This window comes from Antechinus flavipes, chromosome 2, assembly GCF_016432865.1.
Source record: "Antechinus flavipes isolate AdamAnt ecotype Samford, QLD, Australia chromosome 2, AdamAnt_v2, whole genome shotgun sequence".
Lineage (NCBI taxonomy): Eukaryota > Metazoa > Chordata > Mammalia > Dasyuromorphia > Dasyuridae > Antechinus > Antechinus flavipes.
The window spans coordinates 315,884,747-315,908,957 of NC_067399.1; the positions used below are offsets into that span (position 1 = coordinate 315,884,747).

General features: G+C 38.5%; 2 protein-coding genes across 3 annotated transcripts in view; one reads left to right on the top strand and one right to left on the bottom strand.

The window, feature by feature from the left end:
* Positions 1-24,211, top strand: part of ANGEL1 (angel homolog 1) — a 117,014-nt gene that overhangs the window by 65,710 nt on the left and 27,093 nt on the right. The gene's annotated exons all lie outside the window — the stretch shown is intronic.
* LRRC74A (leucine rich repeat containing 74A) overlaps positions 1-24,211 on the bottom strand; it is a 64,677-nt gene that overhangs the window by 39,847 nt on the left and 619 nt on the right. The window contains exons 2-10 of the mRNA XM_051977538.1: positions 21,717-21,845; positions 15,484-15,659; positions 10,305-10,412; positions 9,568-9,664; positions 8,862-8,911; positions 7,883-7,964; positions 7,713-7,798; positions 6,508-6,702; positions 2,969-3,064 (exon numbers count right to left, since the gene is read on the bottom strand). Of these exons, the coding sequence (XP_051833498.1) occupies positions 2,969-3,064; positions 6,508-6,702; positions 7,713-7,798; positions 7,883-7,964; positions 8,862-8,911; positions 9,568-9,664; positions 10,305-10,412; positions 15,484-15,659; positions 21,717-21,845 (1,019 nt within the window). The remainder of the gene's footprint in view (positions 1-2,968; positions 3,065-6,507; positions 6,703-7,712; positions 7,799-7,882; positions 7,965-8,861; positions 8,912-9,567; positions 9,665-10,304; positions 10,413-15,483; positions 15,660-21,716; positions 21,846-24,211) is intronic.

The following is a 24,211-nucleotide window of genomic DNA, read 5'->3' on the forward strand; positions in this document are numbered from 1 at the left end:
ACTTCACTCAGCATCAGTTCATATAAGTCTTTCCAGGTTTTTCTGAAATCTATCTATTTATCATTTCTTATAGTACAATAGTATTCCACTACACTCATATATCACAATTTCTTTAGCTATTCCCCAGTTGGGTGGGCATTCTCTCAATTTCCAATTCTTTTCCACTAGAAAAAAAATCTGCTATAAATATTTTTTGTACAGATGGGTCCTTTTCCTTTCTTTATGATCTCTTTGGGATACAGCCTTAATAATATATTCTTACATCAAAAAGCATGCACAATTTGCTTGTCTTTGGGACATAGTTCCTAATTGCTCTCCAGAATGATTTTTTTTTTAGTCCACAACTCCAGCAACAATGCATTATTTAATATTTCAATTTTCTCATATCCTCTTTGACATTTATAATTTTCCTTTTCTGTCATATTAGTCAATCTAATAGGTGTGATGGGGTACCTCAGAGTTGTTTTGATTTGAATTTCTCTAACCAATAGTGATTTAGAACATTTTTTCATATGACTATAGATCACTTTAATTTCTTTATATGAAAATTGCTTGTTCATAATTGTATTCTAATAAATTTGACTATGTTCTCTATATTTGAGAATTGCAATTATCAGATACAATGCCTATAAAAATCATTTCCTGCATTCTGCTTTCCTTGTAATCTTGGTTGTGTTAGTCTTGTTAGTGCAAATCCTTTTTAATTTAATGTAATCAGAATTGTCCATTTTGCATTTCATCAAGTTCTTTATCTCCTATTTGGCCATAAGTTCTTCCCTTTGTCATAGATCTGACATAGATCCATATTCTTGCTCTTCTACTTTGCTTATGGTATCACCATTTATGTACAAATCATGAACTCATTTTGACCTTCTCTTGGTAGAAAATGTGGATTGTTGGTCTATGCTTAGTTTCTCTCATACTGGTTTCCAGTATTCCCAGGAGTTTTTTTTTTTTTTTAATCAAATAGTGAGTTTCTTATGCCAGAAGCTGAAGTCTTTGGGTTTATCAGAATAGCCATTTACTACTGTGTCTTATGTACCTAACTTATTTCATTGATACACTACTCTAGTTCTTAGCCTAATGCCAAATAGTTTTGATGGTTGCTGCTTTATAAAATAATTTTCAATCTGGTATAGACCACCTTCCTTTGCATTTATTTTATTAATTCTCTTTATATTCTTGACATTTTGGTCTTCTAGATAAGTTTTGTTATTATTTTTGCTAGCTCTACACTTTTGTTTTTGGAACTTTGAATGGTAAATTAAGTAAATTAATTCAGGTAGAATTGTTATTTTATTATATTAGTTTGGCCTACTCATAAGCAATTGATATTTTCCCATTTATTTAGATATGGCTTTTTGTTTTATAATTATGTTCATATAGCTCCTGAATTTGTCTTGGCAAGTAGACTCCAAAATATCTTGTATTGCCTACAGTTATTTTAGATGTAATTTTTCTTTCTCTCTCTTCCTAGAAGGATTTGTTAGTAATATCTAGAAATGCTGTGACATGGAGTTCTTAATGGTCATAAACTCTGGCAGATACAACCAAGTTGGATACACTACCATTGGTATTAGAAAGAATGTGACAACTGACTGCCCCATGGTTCCACTCAGAATCCCTCTGATTTCCCAGGCCTAAACTCTTTCCCCTGGGGCCCCACTGTTATACACATATCTGTGTACATATGTCTGTATATACATATATGCATACATATATGTATATGCATATACTAATATGTACATCTCTAGCTATCTATTTATCAATCTATCAATCTATCATAGAATGTAAGCTTCTTAAGAATAGGTACTCTCACATTTGTATTTGTATTCTTAGTGCCTAGGCTGATAGTAGGAGCTTAGTGAATGCTTTTTTACTTATTCATTCATGGGGTGCAAAAACTTGAGTTCAAGGGACATATGGGAAGGGAATAAGCATTTCTGTAGCATTGGCTATGTTGTCCAGCTGCTGTGCTAAACATTTAAAAATGTGATCTAATTTTATCCTCACAATTACTCATGAAGTTAAGTGTTATTATTACCCCATTTGACAGTGGAAGAAACTGTGGCAACAGAGGTTTATTGACTTGCCCAATGTCAAACTGCTAACAAGTGTCTGAAGCCAGATTTGAATTCAGGTTTTCCTGACTCCACACCTGATTCTCTTTTCATTGTATTACCTAACTACCTCTGTATGATCAGTGTGACCTTGGACTCTAAGCCTGTTAAACAGTGGGTATGAGTACCTAGCAACACATAACCGATGCGGAACTTTAAGAACAGGAGTAAAAGATGTGATCTGGGAAATGTGTATGATAAAAAAAGACAAGAGTAGTCACTTGTGACAACAAAGGGTAATAGATGAATGGCATCTTCTGGATGTTGGGAGGAAGGAAGGAAGGCCTCTAGCATTGATTAGCTCCTCTCTGGCAAATCTATTGGAGGCTGTGCTCCATCTGGGCAAATATGGATGAGTTGCAAGCTGCATTGTTGGAGGGAAGTCCAAATTTATGGATCACAGAAATGTTTAAGTATTTGAGTCAAATGGAGGTGAGGTAATATCATGAGGTAAAGGGCTATTTTCAGAGTCAGGAGATCTGGGTTCAGGTTCCATGTCTCGCATGTGCTGGCTGTGTGATCCTCTCCATGCTAACGAAATCCCAAATACATAGTGATATTTAAATCCAGTCAGGTTGGCGTACTAGTTCAAGTCTACAGATATGAGTTCATACTAGCAAATTGTGGGACTTTGAGCAAATTTGTTAACCCTTCTAGGTAGCCCTTTACCTTATCTGTGAATACTGATAGCTACTTTGCTTACTTTACTAAGTTGGCATAGGGCACATTAAGATGATACACCTGAAATAAAAGGGGGCAGTCCTGCAGTGCTCCTTAAATCCCATTATGTAAGCAATTGCCTACTCTGTCAGTATGTTAGCCTAGGCTGGTGGGGTCAATCAACCTACTGAGATGTCGATCTCCTCCAACCTGCTTTTGGGGTTCCTCTTGACAGCCAAGATAATTGACAGTGCACCCTCTAGAGTCACAGGATTATGGGACATCTGCAGAAGAAATGAAATAGGAAAATGCTGAAGTTAGATAAAGATTTATCATTCAATTCTTGAGAAAGAATTTAATAAAATTCAATTTTATTAAAATAGAACATAGTTTAGAATGAGAAAAGTAAAAAAGAAATGTCAAACAGAATCATGAAAGATTGAGAAGAGAATACTCTCAAGCTGGGAGGAACCATTGAAGACAATGTAGGAGGTGGCCCTTAAAATAGATCTTAAAGGAAAGGTTTTCAAGAGACTGAGATGAAAAGTGTTTCAGTATTAGATATAAGATAGAGTACCTTATGCAAAGACTCAGCAGAGGGCAAGATGAAGATGGGGAGCAGCTAGTAGTCTAGTTTGATTGGAATTTAGAGTACATGAAGGGAAAAAATGCTGAAAAAGTGATTTTACACTGATTTAGTCTCTTTAGCTATGAATGTTTTTTAGGGCCAAGATCACTTGGTTTGGTCTGTGGTTTCCACTTTTTCATCAGCATGAAACTGTCTTTTTTATATATGGATATTTTGGTTGTTGAAAGAAGCAATAGCATTTGTGAAGGGAATACTGATAAAAATCAACTTGAAGAGAAGTGAAGTATTCTGAGGACCTGAGAGAAAACATATTTTCAGTAAATTCCCTTAGAGGACTTCTTTGAAGGCAGAGCATTGAATGGGTTAAAGATGGCTGTAAGGTATTGTGGTCCATTGGCTCATTTGTTGTTGAATCATTTCAGTTGTGTCTGACTCTTTATGACCCCCTTTGAGGTTTTCTTGGCAAAAATACTAGAGTAATTTGCCATTTGCTTCTCCATTTCACTTTATAGATGTGGAAACTGAGGCAACCAGGGTTAAGTGACTTGCTCAAGGTCATAAAGCTAGTAAGTGTGTGAGTCTAGATTTGATTTCATGAAGATGAATTCTCCTGACTTCATCTAGCTGCACTTCCATTGGCTCATTTACATACGTACTATTTTCAATGTTTTAAAGGCTATAACTAAGAAATTAAGGATACTGGGGACTACTTTAGCATGAATTATATAGATAAATAAATGTTGTTGGAGACAAGTGTAGCAGAAAGATGAGTTTCATATCATAAGTTAGAGATGGGTCACTGCTTATGAGTTATTAGAAATTATGGGGGAAGAGACAGGAAATTACCAGATGAAGACAGAAAATAAAGAACATCACAGAGTTTGGAAAAGAAGACACTGAAAATATAGGAGGTAACAAGAATTGAACTGATACACAGTCTCTGCAGTTGTTTTTCTGGGAGCCTTTGACCTTTTTGTAAATAAAGGTTGTGCTTATTCCCCCTCTTGCCTTAGTAAATTATTTTATTTTTGAATCAATGGTTTTGTATGAATAAGAAGCACACCTGTAGGGGCTTAGGATTTAGAGTATAGAGTCCTATGAATGTATCTTTCTTATGTGAGGGTTATCCCCCAGACCCTGAAAGGGTTATCCCCAGGACCCTGAATTGTAGAAAGATGGGTGAGATGTGACCATCCCATCCCTATATAGGAATATCTCAAACTTATCAATGTGAAGTTAGATTTTGGTGAGTGAGCCAGCAGAAAAGGGGTGTGTATGAGAGAGACAGACAGACACCCAAACAGAGGGAAAGTGAAAGTTCTATGGGACATCCCATTTTTGGGTAGGTACATTATCCCTTCTCTCCTACTCTGCTCTTCCTTCCTTTCCCTTCTCTTTCCCTCTCCTTTCTTGATTCTACTATGTTCATGCTCAATGTAGAATTTGTTATGTTCCGGGCATGGTTATTTATTCTTCACTTTCAAAGAGGACCAGTAACATCATGTCTTAACGTGCTCATGCAGGTACTATAACTCTCATCTGTCCATTGATTTTCATGCTTTAGCTCAAGTAAAATTATTCCATTTGGACTACTCTTCCAGCCCCAGGTCTATCCTGGCCACCCATTTTGATAGAAATTTTCTAATCTATTAAATTCTAACTTCTATTCTCTTTCCACAAAGACACTAGGGAATCCCATCCTTCCTTTTCCTCCCCTCCCTTCCCTTTTATAGCTTTCTAGCAATCAGAAAAAACTCATACATTATGAATTAACATACAAAAGATAAGCTGCACAGACAATTTTTTTTGGTCTATGGCAAAGAAGCATTCACACCCATCCCAGTAAAAACCCAGTACCCTAATTTCAAAACTCAAGCCTGAGCTCTTTATCTTGCTACTGGTCTCTAATGAATGGTAGGAGCCACCTCAGATGGCATTCAGGTAAGCATCAGCCAGCAAAGGCTGGGGTTAATTTCCTCATTGTCATGTTGTTCTCACAATGGCATATCTAACTAGACCAAGTCCTTAGCTCCTTCCTGTAATGATCCCAGGGATAAATAAGGAGAGGCTCCCTAGACTTCTTTACTCTATGGGAAATGATAGAAATCCCACAGACAGAACTTTCCACCTTTGTAGTTGGATCAAAAACAAGGAGTCACACAAAATTCACAGGAGAGTTATGGAGACTTGGTTCTCCTGTTAACCAGTGCATTGACTTCTAGGCTCCATCTTAGCCTATGATCCACAAAATGCATCCTGGTAATGCTGTAACTGCTCGGGCACGCCTAGAAACAATGTAGCCAGTTTAACATTCCCTGGCAGTGATGGCTTTCTCAACTTTTAACATGTGTCTGTAATTATATCCTTCAGGCTGCAATTCTGAGCACCTGCCCACAAGGCGGTTGGCACATGCTTCTCTGCAGTAACAAAGGCAAGCTCTTCAGCTGCACACTACTAGGATGGGGTGGTTAAGAGTTTGCCTCGGGGTGCCAGACTTAGCAAGACTTGCAGCCCAAAAGCACCATAGATATAGCAAAGTTCACTTAGCACCTACATGACATGAAAAGCTAGTTAAAATAGTGATAGCTACCATTAATCCATTAATTTTAGTTTCATAGAGTGGCTTACATTTGTTTTTTTCATTTGGTCCTCACAACAACCCTGAGAAGGAGGCAATATTATTTTTATTTTGCAGATAAGAAAACAGGCTAAGAGGTGATTTGCCTAAGTCATGCAGTTAGAAATTTATCTGAGGCAAAATTTGAAATCTGTTGTCCTGACTTCAAGTCTAGCCCTTTATCCACTAATAGGAAGTATCAGGTTGTATGCTGGACTTAATTCTTTCCTCTTTTCCTATGACTGACTTCCTTTGTAGAAGCTTTCATCCTGTGTGTCAGGGTTTCTGTCTTGTTTGCTCTTTTCCTCCTCCAACTAAGTGCACAATTCCTGTTGTTTATCCTAAATGTGACTGGTGGCATTTACCCCATGTACAAATATTCCTCCTCATGGCTTTCCTCCAAGGATAATGAAGCATGTTTAATCTTGACTTTCCTGAAGTGATATTATAGATATCACTGACTTTTAGTTATTGACCTCAGATTCAACTTATTTGTGTAAATCTAATTCAGAAAACTTTACCTTTAAAATTCTGAGGGTTTCATTGAGTTCCAGCCCATTGCTCAGACTGTTGGCCCCATCATTGTTCAGGTGGTTGCTGCTGATATCCAGATAGGATAGAGTAGAGTTGATTTTGAGTACTTCCCCCAAGACCTGAGCCCCTTCATTACCAAAGCCATTCCAAGAAAGGTCCAAAGTCTTCAGTGTAACATTGACCTCCAGGGAAAGAGCAGAATAGCATCAGAATAAAGGTTGTATATAACATATCAGCTGGTGATTCCATTCTCTGTAACCACCTATCCCACTTCAATAACATCCCAGAGGGACAGAACCAGGAAGAATTTGTCTTTTCTAGACACATCCTTCTTGTGTCCAGGCTTTAAAATGTCTAGACTCCTAGCTGTAAGCTTAGTTAATCCCTTGTGGTTACTGTGAATTGCTTTTCTGAGACTAACTCATCATCACTGCCTGGGCCTCCATCAGGGTGAGTTTCTCTACGTCAGGGATGTATTTCTAATATATAAGGACTTGAACTAAATGGCAAATGTACTTGCTATTCATCTGCCTACTGTCTGAGAAACGGCATGTTGATAGAAACTGTTAGCACACCAGGCAAGCAATGCACTGGAACAATAGAGATGGGAAGAAAATAGATATGGCAGTTTGCCTTTAAAGAGTGCCACTGGATTTCTGCACTTAGAGAGTTCGATTGTGAATATATATTTAAGAGGGAGGCTTGATCCAGTGTTTTCCCATTGTATGGGAAAATGAACAATTACAATCTTTTAGGGACACAGAGCATTGTAGCATGTTAAAAGTAAAGGGGGAAAGGTCCTGCTTTTTCAATCAGTGCTGATTGACGTATTGTTCTCCAATAGAAGGAGCCAAGGGAGTCAGGGGCTTATGGGTTTACCCCCCAGCATACTTTGTGTGTCTGTTTATTTACTGCACCAGAGTCTAGACAGTTAACATGATCAGTGAATGGTCTACAATGACCATGCATTTAGATTATGTGGAAGCTATGCTTCTTTTAGAACTAGGGGACACTATTCTTTACACTAAGGGTGAGAGTGCAACAGAGTACAATAGAATCATGACAGCTGTCCAGTCTCAGGTACCTGAGAAGAGCAAAGAAAATAATGATGATGATGATAATGATACAGGACTGGGAGATGCACTGGGACCTTCTTAGAACCCTTCTCATCACCATTCAGAAAGAACCTTACCCGGAGACTATAACACACTGCCACAGCTCCCCTTGAGTGCAATTGATTCCAGCCGAGGTTCAATGTCTGAAGTCCTTCATTGAGGACTGAGAATGAGAAGATATTTTAGCATGAAACATATCCAACAGTATCACATTTCCCAGTTACTGTGCTCTGTATAATGATATTACCCAGCATATATCCCAACTGCTCTCCTCCTTTTTCAGAAAATGAATTGTGGCTAAGGTCCAGTTCCTTGATTCGGTAATTAGACTGGGGAAAGAAATAGTAAATAGTAGGTTTTTAAATTTTTCTTTTTTACTTTCTTTTTTCTTTTCATTTTTGGCTACTTTTACTTTTTAATCTACTTAAGGAAAAGGAGAAGGAATGTTACAGAGTGATCTCAGATCTTGGACATTTCTTTAAAAAAAAAACCCTATCATTTCCTCCCCCATGAACATATATAAAAACAATGCTAACATTCATTTCTTAACATTTTGAATTCCAAAATGTCTTCTACTCTCCCTCCCCTGCTTCTTTCATTGATAAGGTAAACAATTTGACATAGATTATTCATGTGTAGTCATGAAAAATACATTCTATATTAGTGATGTTGTGAAATTGGCCATTCCTTTTTAATGAATGATGGGAAGTAGAAGAACTAAATTCAACAGGCTTGGGACTCATTCTCTTGCTTAGTAGTTACACAGCCCTACTAATGATATTAACAGCTTGCCTTCCACAGATTAGTATAAATAAACACTGGTTGAATAAAATTCATCCATTCATCCATTCATTGATTCAACCAACATTCAAGAAGAGTAGCATGCACAATGGATGCACTGTACAATGTGCTAAGGGAGAGAGAAAGATAAGCAAGATATATTCTCTGCTCTCACGACGTCATAATGTAATAGAGTGATCAGACATGTACATAAATAAATATAATCGTATTAGAAGGTGCTAAGTATGTAGGAGGTTCCAAAGGAAGATGGGATTAACTAGTAAGTACTCTAGCTAAAATTGGAACTTGTCTTTCCCTCTAAAACCAATGCTCTTCCCTCTATGCTCCACTACCTCCTAGGCAGCAATGGAGTGGTGGGATGTTTCTCAGGTGTAGGAGAAGAGATAGAAGGGAGAACATGCTTGAGGAGCTTTCTCATTTCTTACCACAAGTGCGTTGCGGAACATCTCGGCCGCATCATCTTTGAAGTTATTCCCTGCAATGAAGAAGTTGCATTGATGGAATTCATCAGGTCTCTAACTTCCCCCCATTCTTTTTTTTTTGGTCTCCCTTTCCAACATCTCTAGTCCTCCCCCCTTTCTCCAACCCCATCATTGTTCTTTTTCTTCTCTCTCTATCCCCTTGGGTTATTTTGGGAGCTGTGTGTGTGTGTGTGTGTGTGTGTGTGTGTGTGTGTGTGTGTGGAGTACCAAATGGAAGCATTAGTTCCACATCTGGGTCCAACCTACAAGCACTGAAATGTGCTCGGTCCTTAGCTCTTTCTACCTAACGCTTCATTGGTGTGAAGTGTAATTCAACTGTTAAGTTTGTCTCTAGGATTCAAACAGTGTTTGATTCTTTTTTATGACATTGATAGACTGACTATATGGAAGGAAGAAGGGGGTTACCAACTCACTTACCTTTTCAATTTCTTTTTATGTGATATTTCCCCCCATTAGTATGTAAACATCTTTATAGCAGGGACTTTCTATTTGTATTTGCAGCACTTGAAAAGGCTTAGCACATAGAAGGTTCTTAATAAATGCTTGGTGACTAACTACTGACCAATTGCTTTGACATCACATCATAGCCCAGAGGATCAAGAACCTCCTTTCTTGTTTCCCTCCCCCCATCCCCAATCTTGAACTTCACCTGCAAGTTGAATTGACCAGAGTGAAGAAGTATTTTCTAAGAGAAAATCTGTGATAATTTTGGCCCCTCCAGAACCCAGGTGATTGTAGGAGACATTCTAAGAGCAAAACGAAAAACTCTATGAGAAAAATATAGCAGATTGCCACTTTCACTAACAAATGCAATGTGATAGAAAAAAAGGGCATTAGAAGATCTATGTTCTGAGTTTGCTATGTGACCTTAACCAATCTTTTGACCTCTTTGAGCTCTATTTAATAATCTGCAAAAATGAGGAGACTGGATTAGATGGTCTCTAGGGATCTTCCTTTAAAATCCTACAGTCATATGAAGGTGGTCATGGTATTTTTTTTTAATTTAAAGTCTATAAAGAGATGGATTATAAGAGAGGCCTGCAGAAATAAAAATGCTTTAATTTTCTTCCAAATGATTTATCTCTCATTGCCTTTGAAAGATTTTTCAACAAGGAAATGGACAATAAGATCAAGATACTTATGCATGTCTCCCTGAAGTCTGGGCAGGAAATGTTTGTTGGAGCATTTCATTGGAAAATAGGACAAGAGCCCCATGGACTTCCTTTGATACATCAGGTCCTAATTTGAATCTACCTCTCCAAAGGAGAGGAGCCAGTGATGGGTTGTGGTGAGGCTGGTAGTAAACTTTGGATTTGTCTGGACCTGCTGTGGCCTGCTCTGCCTGTGTTCTGACAGAGGGGGAAAACTGAAAGGAGGACAGTATACCAGTTCCTGAATATAGTAGTTCTCATGTAGCATCTGCATCAGGGATAAGATACCCTCTTCTAGTATCCAATTATCTTCTAACTCCAGGCGGGTGATAGTTGTATTGGACTTGGGCCATCATGTTGGAAAGGACAAAAAAAAAGTTAGTGACATTTCTCATTCCTCAAGCACAACTAGAACTCAACCCTCTACTTGACCCTTTGTTCTAATGCAATTTAATAGAAGCATGAACTTTTTGGGGTAGAAAGCAGGAAGTATTCAGTATATAGTCAAATTCTACACTCTCTGTCACCTTGGACAATTCATTTTTTACTTCTCTGAGCCTCAGATTCATTATTTGTAAAATGAGGAGATTGGGTTAGATTATCTCTGAGGTCCTGTCCATTTATGATCCTCTGAGGCAGCTGGGGAAATGGTAGAGAGTGTGCTGGACTTGGAGTCAAAAATTTTAAATTCACATCCTATCTCAGATACTCTATGCCCTTAGGAAAGTTGTTTACCTTTTTTCAGCTTCAAGTTTCCTTCTCTATAAAAGAGATTTAATGATAGCATCTAACTTGAGATTGTTGGGAGAATAGAATGAAATAGTTTATTTAAAGTATTTTGCTAGCCTTAAGGCATTATATAAATATATCAGCTATTATTATCAACTATATCAGCTGTGAATAATATGGGAGAATCTTTTGGTAATATTTCTATATTATAGTAACAATGACAATGATATGGTAATATTTCCATATGCACAGAATAAATCTGGCTAGACTTATACTGTGTATATGGAAATGAATTAGAAAAAAGGGCCCATTCTGGGATCCTCTATTAAAAAAGATGAGAATATTTACACTGATGTGGGCCTACGGATGCAGAACACATATATCATCAGGTTCTGCTGACACATTGGTTAGTTGTGCTGAAGTGCTCCCCACACCATACTCCCATACTTTTTTTATTTTTTATGAATGGCTTTTAGAAAGGAAAGAAGATAAGATTAAAAACAAAACTGATCAATAACTTTAAAAAAAGATAAGAAGAAAATTTGAAGAGTGTTTGCAAAAGCCCTTAAAGTGATTAAAGGACTAGACAATAAAATCTTGGGGAAGAAAATCAAGAGATTACAACTACTGGTCACTTAACCTAAGTTTTAGTTTCCTCATTTATAAAATGGGTATAATAATACTTGTACCATGTATTTCACATGGTTGCCATGAGAATCCAGGGAAATAATATATATGAAATCTCTATATAATTTAATCATAAAAAAGCATCAACACTATAAGAGTACTTTATCCACCACTATGGATATGGATCATCCTCCCCAATCCTTGGCTATAATCTCCCAAAAATTCTTCATAGAGAATTTATCCAAAGATCTAGAGGAGGCCTCTAAGTATTTTAACTTTTTATGGCTATCATGCAAGGACTCAGGTTGTACATGTATTGTGTTCTAGATGTGTGACCAACCCCATTTCTTTTTTTTTTCTGGAAATGCATTTCCTTATGTTACTTCTTATGTGACAATCATCCTCAGTAATATGTGACAGCCTTTTCATGTCCACCATGTGTATCTTTCCATTAACCCTTCATGGCACCCACAATTTTGGTTAATCATGGAGTTCCATGATTAGTAGCCATAAAAAGTTGCCAAAAGGATATTTTTTGGTCCAGACCTATGATTTCATTTGTGTAGGAAGCTTGTTAAAAAAATTACCTTTAATTAATACTAACCAGTATTTTGCAACTTGTGATCTTAAAGAATAGTGTGAGTGACTTGCCCAACTTTATCCAGACAGTTAATGTCAGAGGTGGGATATGAATTGAAGTCTTCCTGACTCCAGAGTTAATTCTCTATCCATTCTACCATGCAACCAATCTTCCAGGAAAATACAGATGTTTAAATGATGGGGTTTTGGCACTTAGTTCAAAACAGTTGGACTTTTTCTGTGTAGATTGTAAGGCAGTTCTCTTTTTAATGACCACAGATCTCACTAAGGAGTGATCCTGTGGTCTTCTAGGACTTGATGTAATAGAGTGTTACCACAAACAGTTTATGTCTACAGGATGTCCCCTCTCTTTTTCTGTTCAGACTCTTTACTGAATATCCTTCATGTAAATAATGAGCATTTTTGGTAACCATATATTCCTCTCTTTTGTGCCTCATTCAATATTGATATAGTATAGAATAAAATTTTTTATTCTTCCCAGGACATAACTCTCTGGCCTTCCATTTTAGCCCCTTGGAACTCCTTGAATGTTTTGGAAAGCAGTCCTTAATAATTTGAATTGACTCACTAATTGAATCCAGAATAAATCATGAGTATGAGAGACAGTTGGGAGAAGTGGGAACTCTACCTTGCTTCTTGTGACATAGTAGGAAGCTTCTTGAAGAAGAGAGGGAGAAGGGGACACCATCTGAGTACTGGATAAAAGACAACAAACTATGCAAGTCAACCAACCCAATTTGGTGCTTGGGATCAAGACCTGCTTGAAGATATGAAAGAGCAGTGCATTTCTGCTTTCTTTGAGGTCTAAGTTCAGAAGAAACTCTATTGTAAGGGAGAAGTCCAAATGTAGGGTCCCTTGTTTGACACTGCAGGAGAGTGGGATTCAGGGAACCCAAGTGTCTCCAGTCAAGACAAAGACACTCTGGAGTATACCCAGTGGCTACTTAATAGGCTTCTAAGGGAAGACTTTACTGAGAAACTCACTGGGATCCAGTAGGCTGAGAACTGCAAAAGATACTGGTAGGCACTATTTACTGGAAGACTAGGGGAGAGTAACGAGTTACATTCTGCACAACAGCCAGAATTTGTAGGCAAATGACATTATTTTCCATGAGCTCTGTTTTGTGAACCTTATTTGTTTTCTTTACCCTGTGTTAATGAGACGGCCTGACATCCATCTCCTCTGTTACCTAGGCTGAAACACCTTAAGTCTGTGAAGCACCAATATCCTTTTCACCTAGGTATCTTTTTTAGTAATGTCACTGATAGGCTGGCAGGCAGAATTCTACTAAATAAACATGTGGGGGGTGGGGGGTGGGGGTGTGTGTGTGAGAGAGAGACAGAGTCAGAGACACACAGAGAGACAGAGGACAGAGAATTTAATGAGGACTACAAAGCATATAGACTCTAGCGAAATTGCTAATTCATTTTATTTATTAAGCACATGTGCTACTGTACTAGGTGATGGGGATATAAAGACAAAGTCATTTCTCTGCTCAGGGAGCTTATATTCTACTCAAGGAAAAGTAAATGCAAAATAGACTTTAAAATAAATTCAAAATAATTTGACAGTGGGAGAGCACCAAGTATTGAAGAGAGTCTTAACTCATTACAAACTTGCAAACCTACCCAAAGTGACTTGTATATAATGAGCCTAGAGTCCTGTATAATCGCATCTAGTTGGCACAGTAGATAGAGTTCTGGCCTGGAGCTGGAAAGAACTGAGTTCAAAACCAGATTCACACATTTAATAGCTCTGTAACTCTGGAAAATCACTTATCCTCCAAATGCCTCATTTTCTTCACTATAAAATAGGGATAGTTAACAGCATCTATCTTCATCTATCTCCCAGGGTTGTTATGAGGATCAAAAGAGATCATAACTGAAAATCATCTAGCACAATGCCTGGGACATAGTAGGTGCTATATAGATTATTATGCCCTCTTACTCCCTTCCCCATTTAAAAAATACAAGGTGCATAATTATTTCTAAAAAGAAGATGGCAATGGATACCCCCAGGACCTGGCAGTACCTACTTGTTGATTGATAGATTGGTTAATTGACTTCATCTGCCATTGTGGGAATGGACAAAGGAAAAGTTGTCAGTCCAATCAATTTCCTGTCATACCCATGCTTTTTTGTCCTCCTAAACATCAGTTCAATTCAATTAAACATTTAATAAGCCCATACTACAAGTAAGGCACTGTGTTAGGCACTAGAGATATCAAGGCAAAGACAAAAAAGCCAACAAAAACTCAGCAGTCCCTGACTTTAAAGAGCTGATATACATTTTCCTCAGGATTTATTTTTGCCATACTTGGTTCCCAATGAACCAGTTCTAGAACTCTTAAAAAAAAGGGGGGGGGGGGGAGACAGTGAATAGGATATCAGTCATGAATAGCACTATAATGCAAGAAATCTATTACAATTATCCTCATAATACTCAGTCCTATATGTGCCATAGAAGTCAGCATAAACATAACAGATGCTGGACAGAATGAGAAGCATAATGAGATTAAATTTGGCATATTTTGGTGGAGGAAGTAACTACATTGATGGTTTCATTGATCCATTAAAGTCTTTTCCTTTCTTTTCCTTTCCCCTTCCCTTCCCCTTTCTCTTCCCCTTTCCTTTCCCCCATTTCCCTTCCCCTTTTTCTTTCCTCTTCCCTTCCTTTCCCTTTCTTTCCCTTCCCTTCTCTTCCCTTTCCTTCCTTTCCTTTCTTTTCCCTTCATTTCTCTTCCCCTTTCTTTTCTTTTCCCTTCCCTTCCTTTATCCTTCCCTTTCCTTCCTTTCCCTCTCTTTCCTTTCCTTTCCTTTCCTTTTCCTTCCCTTCCCTTCCCTTCCTTTCCCTTCCTTTTCCTTCCTTCCTTCCTTTCCCTTTTTTTCCCTTCCTTTTCCTTCCTTTCCCTTTTTTTCCCTTCCTTTCCCTTCCCTTTTTTTCTTTTCCCTTCCCTTCCCTTCCTTTCCCTTCCAATGTCAAAAACTAATAAATAAATTAAAAAAGAGAAAAACCCATTTACAACAACAACAAAAATAAATGCTCTGGTAAAAAAAAGAAAGAAAGAAAGAAAGAATATTACTCTGGCATCTGTGTAACCCATTTGTTGGGTGGTAACTCAGTTTGATTCCCAGTCCTATTCCTTGCTGTTAGAAATGTTGATGGGGATGTTGATTTATTTTCCTGAATAAGAGAGCACAGTGCCAGATAATAGCACAGCCCCAGTAATCAAAAGAGAGGTATGTCTCAGACTTAAAGGAAGAAATCCTTCCTTCCTAGCATCTGCAACCTATTTGCTGTGGTAAAGTGGGGAATGCTGATGGAAAGAAGGAGGTGTTAATCATCCAGAATGTAATTGGGATAAAGGGAAGATTGTGCAAATTCCAGGCCCTCCTCCCATGGCCACCATTTTACAGCCTTCTTTCCTGCCTCTGAATCTTGCTTTGGTGATACTCACCACTAAGGCTATAGCAATGGCTTTGGTACCCTTGGGTCCCAGCCCATGATGACTGAGGTTCATGTGGGCTTCCTCCATGTTTCTGATGAAGTAAGAAACAGGAATCACTCCTACAAGCTTGCAGGCTTCTCGGTAGAGATCCTCCTGTCCTGTGGTGAAAGTCTTCTCCGAGTCAGCTGAGAAAAAATACAAGAAGCAGAGTCAGAGCACTTTCTTTTCCAACCTTCCCCTTGCTTCCCTTCCTCCAGGTCTACCCCACTTCTTTGCTCTTTTCCCTTGGACACAAAGGATCTGGGTTCAAATCAGCTTTTCTGCTCACTACCTGTGTGACCCTGAACAAATCACTTAGCTTTTCTGAGCCTCAGTTTCCTTGTCTGTAAGAATAAGGGAATTGGATTAGATGGTTTCTAACCTTTGAAGCTGGTTCAGGACCCATAACCATCCTTGAAGGGAGAAATCATTTTGGAGAAGACACCTACCTTATCATCACCAGCCTGATCTCCTAAGGCCCAGACCAAGAAGGTTTGGGAGTAGTAGCTCCTTCCAGAGCAGCCCTTATAGCAATCATCCTAAGAGGCCTCTCCTATTGGGAAAGGGCCAGCCAGTCCCACCAAGTCCCCATAGGATAGGCAAGTCAGCCTAACAGAAGCAGCAAGTATTAGAGGGAGAGATAGGAGGCAGAATGTGGCTGGGCAAGTTAGACTACCACCATCACCTTGACCACCACTTTCCCTCAGTCCCTGATGAAGGCTGTCAAGAACCCTAAGTCCAAGAGCTTTGGGAATGGCAAATGCTTCCATCCCAGGACTGATAGCCAACATTCTGGGAAGAAACCATTGTCTTACTTTTCTATTTGCATTCCCAACATTTAATATAGTTCTTAGTACATAATATTTAATAATTTTTTTATCTATCTATCCATCTATTAATATGATTCTTTAGGATTTATCACTATGAGTGAGCCTCTTTAGGGCTGCTATAAGACTGAGAGAACAAACCTAGAAGGTGCAACCTAACAAAATGCTTCCTTGGGGAATAAGGTTAGAGGTACTCCAAGCTTTCAAAGAAAAAAAAATAGGTGATATCCTTCATCCAAAATGGAGTCATTTAGAGTGGGCTTTCAAGGTTTTGAATCTTTATAGGATCATAAAAGCATTATAGAAGAATCAATCAATCGAGTATTTATGAAGGCTTTGATGCAACTGAGCCTTTGTACAAGGTGTGGCTCTAGAGACAGAGGCCTTTGATGCTTGCTACCTCGGTGAACTTGGGTAAATCTCAACTTCTCTGGAACTCAGTTTCCTCATTTTTAAAAAGAGGGGATTAACTTAGAGGTCCTCTAAAGTCCCTTTCAGCTTAAGATCCAATATCTTATGATCTTTGGAAATACAAAGACAAAAGTGAAACAATTCCTGCCCAAAAGAAGCTTTCATCTTAGGGGAATAAAATAAGATTCATATATAGAGATAAATAAAAATATATCTACAAAATAATTTCAGGAGGTTGTAGAGGCAGTAGTAGTTTGGGAGATTAGGAAATCCTAGAAGATGGCACTTGGAATGAGCTTTCTAAGAAGTGAGGGATTTTAAGAGATGGAAAGGGGAAGAGACAAGTCTCTGCAAAGTAATAGAGAAAGAACTGAATGGAATACTATACATGGAAAAGAGCAACTAGGGTGATTGCATTAGAATGCAGCATACATTAAAGATATTCATGTATTACAAAGTTGGAAAAACAAACCCAAAGCTAGATTATAAAGGGTTTTAGATAAGAAATAAATAGGTTGTACTTTACCCTAGAAAAAATAGAAAGACACTGAAGTTGCTTGAATCTTAGTGACATGTATCAGATCTGCACTTTATGAAAATCATTTTGGTGGCTGGGTGGAGGATGAACTGGAAAGGGAAGAACCTTGAGATTATTGGCTGATATCTCTGTGTCCGACTTGGATCTAAATTTTGCGTCTGTTTTCCTTCTAATCCCAAGGATTTTGGCCAGTTAAGCACAAACATTTCCAAGAAAGAGAGGGTTGCCTTTGTCAGGGAAAGGAAAACATCTACAGGGTAGCTTACCCAGTAGGTATAGGTACCGACATACTGACCTTCCCTTTCAGATCCAAAATGATCATTTTTTGAATGTGAAGGATGTCATGGCACAGCTGATGAAGAATAGCCCTTTAGGGGAGGTAACCTCTTATCCCTGACTGGGCATTGTTCTGATTTGGCCCTCTTGCTAATGCTGCCCCATCTTACCAATGTCCAGCAATGTCCTCTGATGCCAACTGATTCTTCCCTCTTGGGATAAAAGGATAATGTTATTTGGGGCTCCTAGTGAGGGGCTTTTTCTTTTAAAAGCAGGTATTATTACCATAGGGTCCACAAACTCGTTTTAAAAAATATTTTGACACCTGCATTCTAATATGCTTGGTTTCTTTTGTGATTCTATGTATTTAATGTTATATATTACAAACAATACTCTGAAAAGGGGTCCATAGGTTTCATCAGACTGACAAATGGGGCTATGATTTAAAAGAATTAAGAACCCCTGCTTCAGATGGGGCTTACAGCCCCTGACGTGACTGCAGGGATACAGATGAGACAGAGCAGCTGTCAGCTTTGTCTGTCACCAGCCATTGTCTGAATTTCCTAAGCCAAACACAGCCTTCAGAGGTTATATTCCATGAGGTTGCATCTGTCTCCCGGTTTGTCCTTGGGACAAATTCTATTTTTGTTGTAACGCTGGCACCTGATGCTTTTGGCCTTATTCTTAGCTTTCTTCTCCATGGCTTCATTTCAAGGCAACCTTCAGCGTAGCAGGTCCATTCCCCTGAAGAACCACATACACACCGAGTAATGTGTCCTTCCCACTTCTCAACATTTGTTTCCAGGTAAAATCAGGAGCATTAAAATAAAGCATGGGGAAAGCGCCTCCAAACAAACAAAACAAACAGCATGCAACCCCAAGGGCTATATGAGGAAGTGGAAGAGGTAGGAGTTTTAGCTTGTGTGGTAGAGACTAAGGAGCTGATTGTATCAATAAGAGCCTCAGGAACTTTAAAAAATAAACTGGCAGAGTAAACTGTTTTCTATTTCACTGGTTGTGTCCCTGAGTCAATGCTCAACTCCTGCAGCAAAGAAAGGTGAATGTAAGGGTAGCTGTAGGACACTTGGTTTCTAGGGAGACTGCTTGGTTCTTGGGGAGCCATGGTCAGCCATCCTGACCTAAGTCTTGCGACTGGAGGAGGAAGTGAGGCTCATGACTTTGAACAGCCTTCTCACAATTCGCTTGTAAGCCAAGACATCCCTCTTCTAAGGTCACCCATCCTCTTGGAGAAACAAAGGACAAACAATAACCATCCTCTTATGGCCTTTCACACCTGCTCTTTAGCCTATTTGTTGCCTTCTGGCAAAATCTAGCTATGTCCTGGAAGTACATTCCTGGGAGCATGAGAAATATTTCCTGGAGCAGACCTAGGAAGGGACAGCATAGTATGGTGGAAAGAATGCTGGGGCCCTAGATTTGAAATCTCTAGTTAGGTGACCTTGGACAAGTGCCCTAACCTTGGCGAGCTTCACCTTTACCTTCAGAAAAATGAAAAAGCTGGATAAAGTAACCCCTGAGGGGCCGGTCCTCTCTGGCTCTAAACCCATTGCCATCCATGTTCTACTTGCCTCTGATTATAATTGAGACACTAGTCCACAAAGTTGAGTTCCTCCTATTGCTTTTGTGATCAGATTTTGGGGAGAATCCATAGACTTATTTGTTTTGTTTATTACCTGTACTAGTATTATGCATTAGAATGCAAGCTCCTCAAGGGGAGGTCCTACTTGGCTTTCGTCTTTGTATGTCTGGTGTAGAACAAAGCACTTATTACAGGGTAAATAGGTGTCTAATAAATACTTTTTTGTTGTTGTTGGGTACTAGAAGAAAAGTGTTGGAAAAAAGATAAATTGGGTCCTTTCTGAAATTTTAGCAATGAGATCCAGAATTTGAGCTTATCACATTTAACTCCAGCCAACTCTGTGGAGATGAGGGGCTTGCTGGCTACTCCAGTGTATCTCGTAGTCCTCTCCTTTATTTTTATTTTCTCCCAAATACTTTTTAAGTGGTTTATATTATTAACTCAGTAAACCATGAAGCCAGTTCACAGTTCATGAGCACTCCATATACATGGCTCTTTTTAACTCACGCTGCATTGGGTCATTGCTCTAGCCTGAACTCCCATACCTAGGTCAAACTCAAACTCAGGATTCTTTGGGCTGAGGGGTGTGTGTGTGTGTGTGTGTGTGTGTGTGTGTGTGTGTGTAACTGCCTATAAAAGTCCACTTTGCACCTAAACTGGTTTCATATCTAAAACACTCTTGGGATCCAGTTTGCAAAAAGGATCCCCTTGTGCATTCAAATTTGTTGAGGAAATCATTGTCATATCCATAATCTAGTTGTATCTAAATGCACTCTAAAGACCAAGATCTGACCTGGCCTCCTTGGACTCTTTGGAACAAAGCCAACTCCAAACTGGACCAGATTTCTTTGGATTAGAATAAGCCCCCCTTTCTCCCTGGTTTATCTCTCACTCTGTCTCCCTTTTTTTGATACAGACTCACATGTATAAAGCTCTAAATGATCTCAGGTACCCTAAGCTTTTGGGTATAGGTAAACAACTTACACAAAATTGGATGGAAAAATTCACATGATCCTGAGAGACTAAGTAGAGTTTCCAAAGAGAAATTACCAAGCCTTAGCATAGTGCCTAGCACATGGCAAGTATTTAATAAATGCTTATTGATTTGACTTCATTATATTTTGATGCTAACTTCCCTAATATTGTACTTATTTTTCCCTTCCTTTTCCCTCATAATCCAAAATGTAAACTAAATAGATGGATAAATTAAAAAAACAGCAGGTTTCTTAGGCCACTAGGAAAATGCCTGATTGGTCCATTGGGGTATTGTGACTCTATTGAAGAGGGTCAGATGGTCAGTTGGATTAGAGGATCTTAAGAGAGGTAGCTAGGCAAATTCTCCCAAAGCCAGGCCAACAGGTAAGGCTTTCCATTGGTGGTGGGTTTCCACCCCCAGTCAGTGAGCCATTATCTATTTAATGATACTAGATCATGCTGACATATAAGGGACACCTTTATGTCCCACACTTTTCAGTTTAGTAGATATCAACAGAAGAAACTTGTTAGTGACATGAAAATAAAGATTTCATGGGAATAGACTTCAGGGCTCTTTAAACAAACTGACAAATCCTGAAGACCCTTCCTGGCTTTCCTGAAATTTGTCATGGAAAATAAATATGTTCAGGTATCCAGGTCTTAATTGTCAGGTGAGTGAAAGCAGGTTGTCACTGTGCTTGGTCCAGGTAGATGTTTAATAAATGCTAATTGATTGAATGACTGACTGACACTTGTCATGTAAAACTTTTCAAGTCATCAAGTTGTATAAATATATTTGATAGTTGCAACAGCAGTATGGTGATAGAGAAAGCAAAGCATTTACTATGAGCCAGGCACTGTCCTAAGTATTAAGGATACAAATGCAAGCAAAAAAAAACCCTAGCCCCTATCTACAAGGAGTTTATATTTTAATAATGAAAGATAATGCATAGGATAGCCATTTAATGAAACACATAGCCGCCCCAAACCAGCAACATCTGCAATTTGCTATCAAGGCGTCTGTTAAGGCAGACTAAATTGTCAGTTCCTTGTGGCCGAGGCACCATGTCTTGCACACTTTTGCTTCTCCCACAGTACGTGATTTGTAGTTGTTGAACAGAGCCCTTATGTGATTCAGGGTTTAAGTGCTAGGTTTGGAGTTAGGAAGATCTAAGTTCAAATCCAGCCTCAGATTCCTACTAGCTGTGTGACGTTGAGCAAGTCATTTAACCTTGACTGCCTCAGTTTCCTCATCTGTAAAATGAGGATTATAATAACATCTACTTCATGAGGTGTTGTGAGAATCAAATAAGATAATCATTGTAAAACATTTTGCATAGTGCCTGGCACATTGTACCCACTATATAAATGTTAGCTCTTGTTATTCATTAAGTGATTTCTATGGCAGGGACCATAGGATCTACCCTACCAATGAAGACATACTAGCATCTTTTACTCTGAGGAAGAAATCATATTCCCTTTTCGCTCCACCCCTCACCCCTGTAAATAAAATAATGGGGAGAGGTCTGTTCTGACACAAATGCTGGGGCCCCACCCAAATGTGCTGCAGGCTCACCTTCGATCTCAAGGTCTGTTTCGTAGCTCTCAGGCTGGGCTTTTTCTTTTTCAATGACTGGAGTAGATTCTACCACACAGATGATATCTTCTTCAGAATCACTTTTCTCTATCTGTTGGGTGGCCTCCTCTAGAAAGAAAAAAAAAAAAAAAGAGGGAAGAAATGCCCATCTCCCTCTGTACTTTTCTCCAGATCAATCAGAAACCATCCAAATCTACCTCTTTCTCAAGAACTCCTTGGGAATAAATCTAGATCATTATGTCTAGTCACCCGATTCCCATCCTTCCCCTAGCCCTCTATCTTGATTCTGGGTTTTTATTTATCTTGATGATAAAGTGGCCTATCTTTGAAGAAGAAGTATTTTTGACTTCTGACAAGTTATCTGTAAACAAAGGGGTTGAGTAAGAATATCTCTAGGTACTTTTGATCTCTTAACACTTGGATTCAATGACAGATGCCTGTCTAAATATTTCTCTTCTCCACACCTATGCCTCCCCCTCCTCATGTCTTTGCTAGCAGTAGTCAATTCAATTCATAAGTATTAAGTGCAAAACTAGCCTTTGGTCTATGCTAAACTTGTCTGGGAAGACCTGAGGGCTTCTTTCCTGCGTTCCCTGGTTACTGTTCATCTGAGAACACTGGAAAATCTGCTAACAGGTCTTGATTTTGACTCTGCATATATATGACTTGGCCGATCACTTTTCATCCTTCTTTCCATGATACTGTCTTCGTGATTTGCTCAACTTACAATTTTTCTTTTGGGTAAAGAAAAAGGAAAAGCAGGGTAATGCAGTGGATGTATAGGCCTCTCTTTAGAGTCAGGAAGCCTTGGGTTCAAGTTCTTCCTTCAACATGTCTTAGTTGTGTGACTGTAGGCAAGTCATGTATCTTCTCACTGTTCCAAGTGAACTCCCCATAACTTTAAGTTATGGATCAACATCTATAAAAGGAGTTTCCTTAGTGGGAGTTCCCCAAGTTTATTATTATTATTTCTAATGTCAGACATGGACTGAAAAATTGGTTTGGATCCCAAATACAATTGGAGAGGAATAAGAAGTTTAATTTGGCTTCCAAATGATAACAGCCTGCACTTATAAAGCATGTTAGCTTACTTGATCCTCATAATACATTTGTGATATAGTTGCTATTATCATCCTCAGTTTATAGTGATTACATGACTTGCCCAGAATCACAAAGCTAATAAGGGTTTGAGGAAAAATCTGAACTTAGGTCTTCTTGACCTAAGTTCAGTTATCTAGCTACTATATTGCCATGCTACCTAACCAAATAAGATTAACTCCTTTCCTTTTCAATCTTTAGCTAATATTTCTAGGGGAATGAGAGGATGGAGAAAAATCTTTCAATTGAAATTAAATGTTAAAATATCATGATTTCGTGCTTATTTCACTGTTCACTGTTATTGATGAAGAAAACAAGAAAGTAATGGGATTTCCCCTTATGTTTTATGCTCTTATGTCATTTGAGTAATCATTTGAAATTCTTGAACCTGTTTAATTATGGGATTTTTTTTTTTTGTTATATGAAAGTAAAATGCTGAATTTCTGGAACCAGCATCAGAAGGAATGACTGGATGGTATACGGAAGCCATGATGTTGGCATTTAAGGGGCATGCCATCATTATTTGGAGTCAAGAGGACTCAGGTTCAAATCCTGTCTCTGCTTTTTACCTGTGTGATCTTGGCAAATCATTTAAACTTATTGAAGCCTGATGATTATAAAATGAGGAGTTTGTATTAAAACATTTCTTAACCCCAGGGTTGTGATGGGGTCATGTAATTGAATGAGTGGGGTTGTGAAATTATGATTTATTGTAAATATTTGATTTGTATGCCTATTTTATATATCTATATACCTGGGGTTATATAGAAAGTTCTTTGGTGAAAAGGGGTTGTTGAGTGGAAAAGCTTTAAGAAGGCTTGTATTAGATGATGTTTAAGGTAGCTTCTAGCTTATAATGTATGATACTCTGATCCTAGCCTAGGTATGGAGTTCCACTCATAGTAGGCTCTGGAAAAGCAAGGCCCTCACAATTCCGCAGCTCTGATTTGAAATGAAATAAGAGAGCTTTTATTTCTTGCATGAAAGTTATAGACTCTTGGAGCTTCTCACCAGCCTATGAGACATACTATAATGGGGTAATATAAAGAAAATTGGCTTGGGGACAGTGAATCTGAGTTTAATCACTAAATCTCTGTGAATCATTAGACAAATGAATTCATCTTTCTGAGCCATGGATCCTCAATGAATTTTTTAAAATGTATATATATGTGTGTGTGTGTGTGTATACACACAACACACAAATACATGCACATATGTCTACATACACATACATTTTCTATGTGTGCCTGTGTATATCTACACACACATGTACATACCCACGTATGCATTTTATGTATGCTGGTATACATACACTATATATGTGTATGTGTATATATACATATTCATGTACACATGAACACACACACACATACACA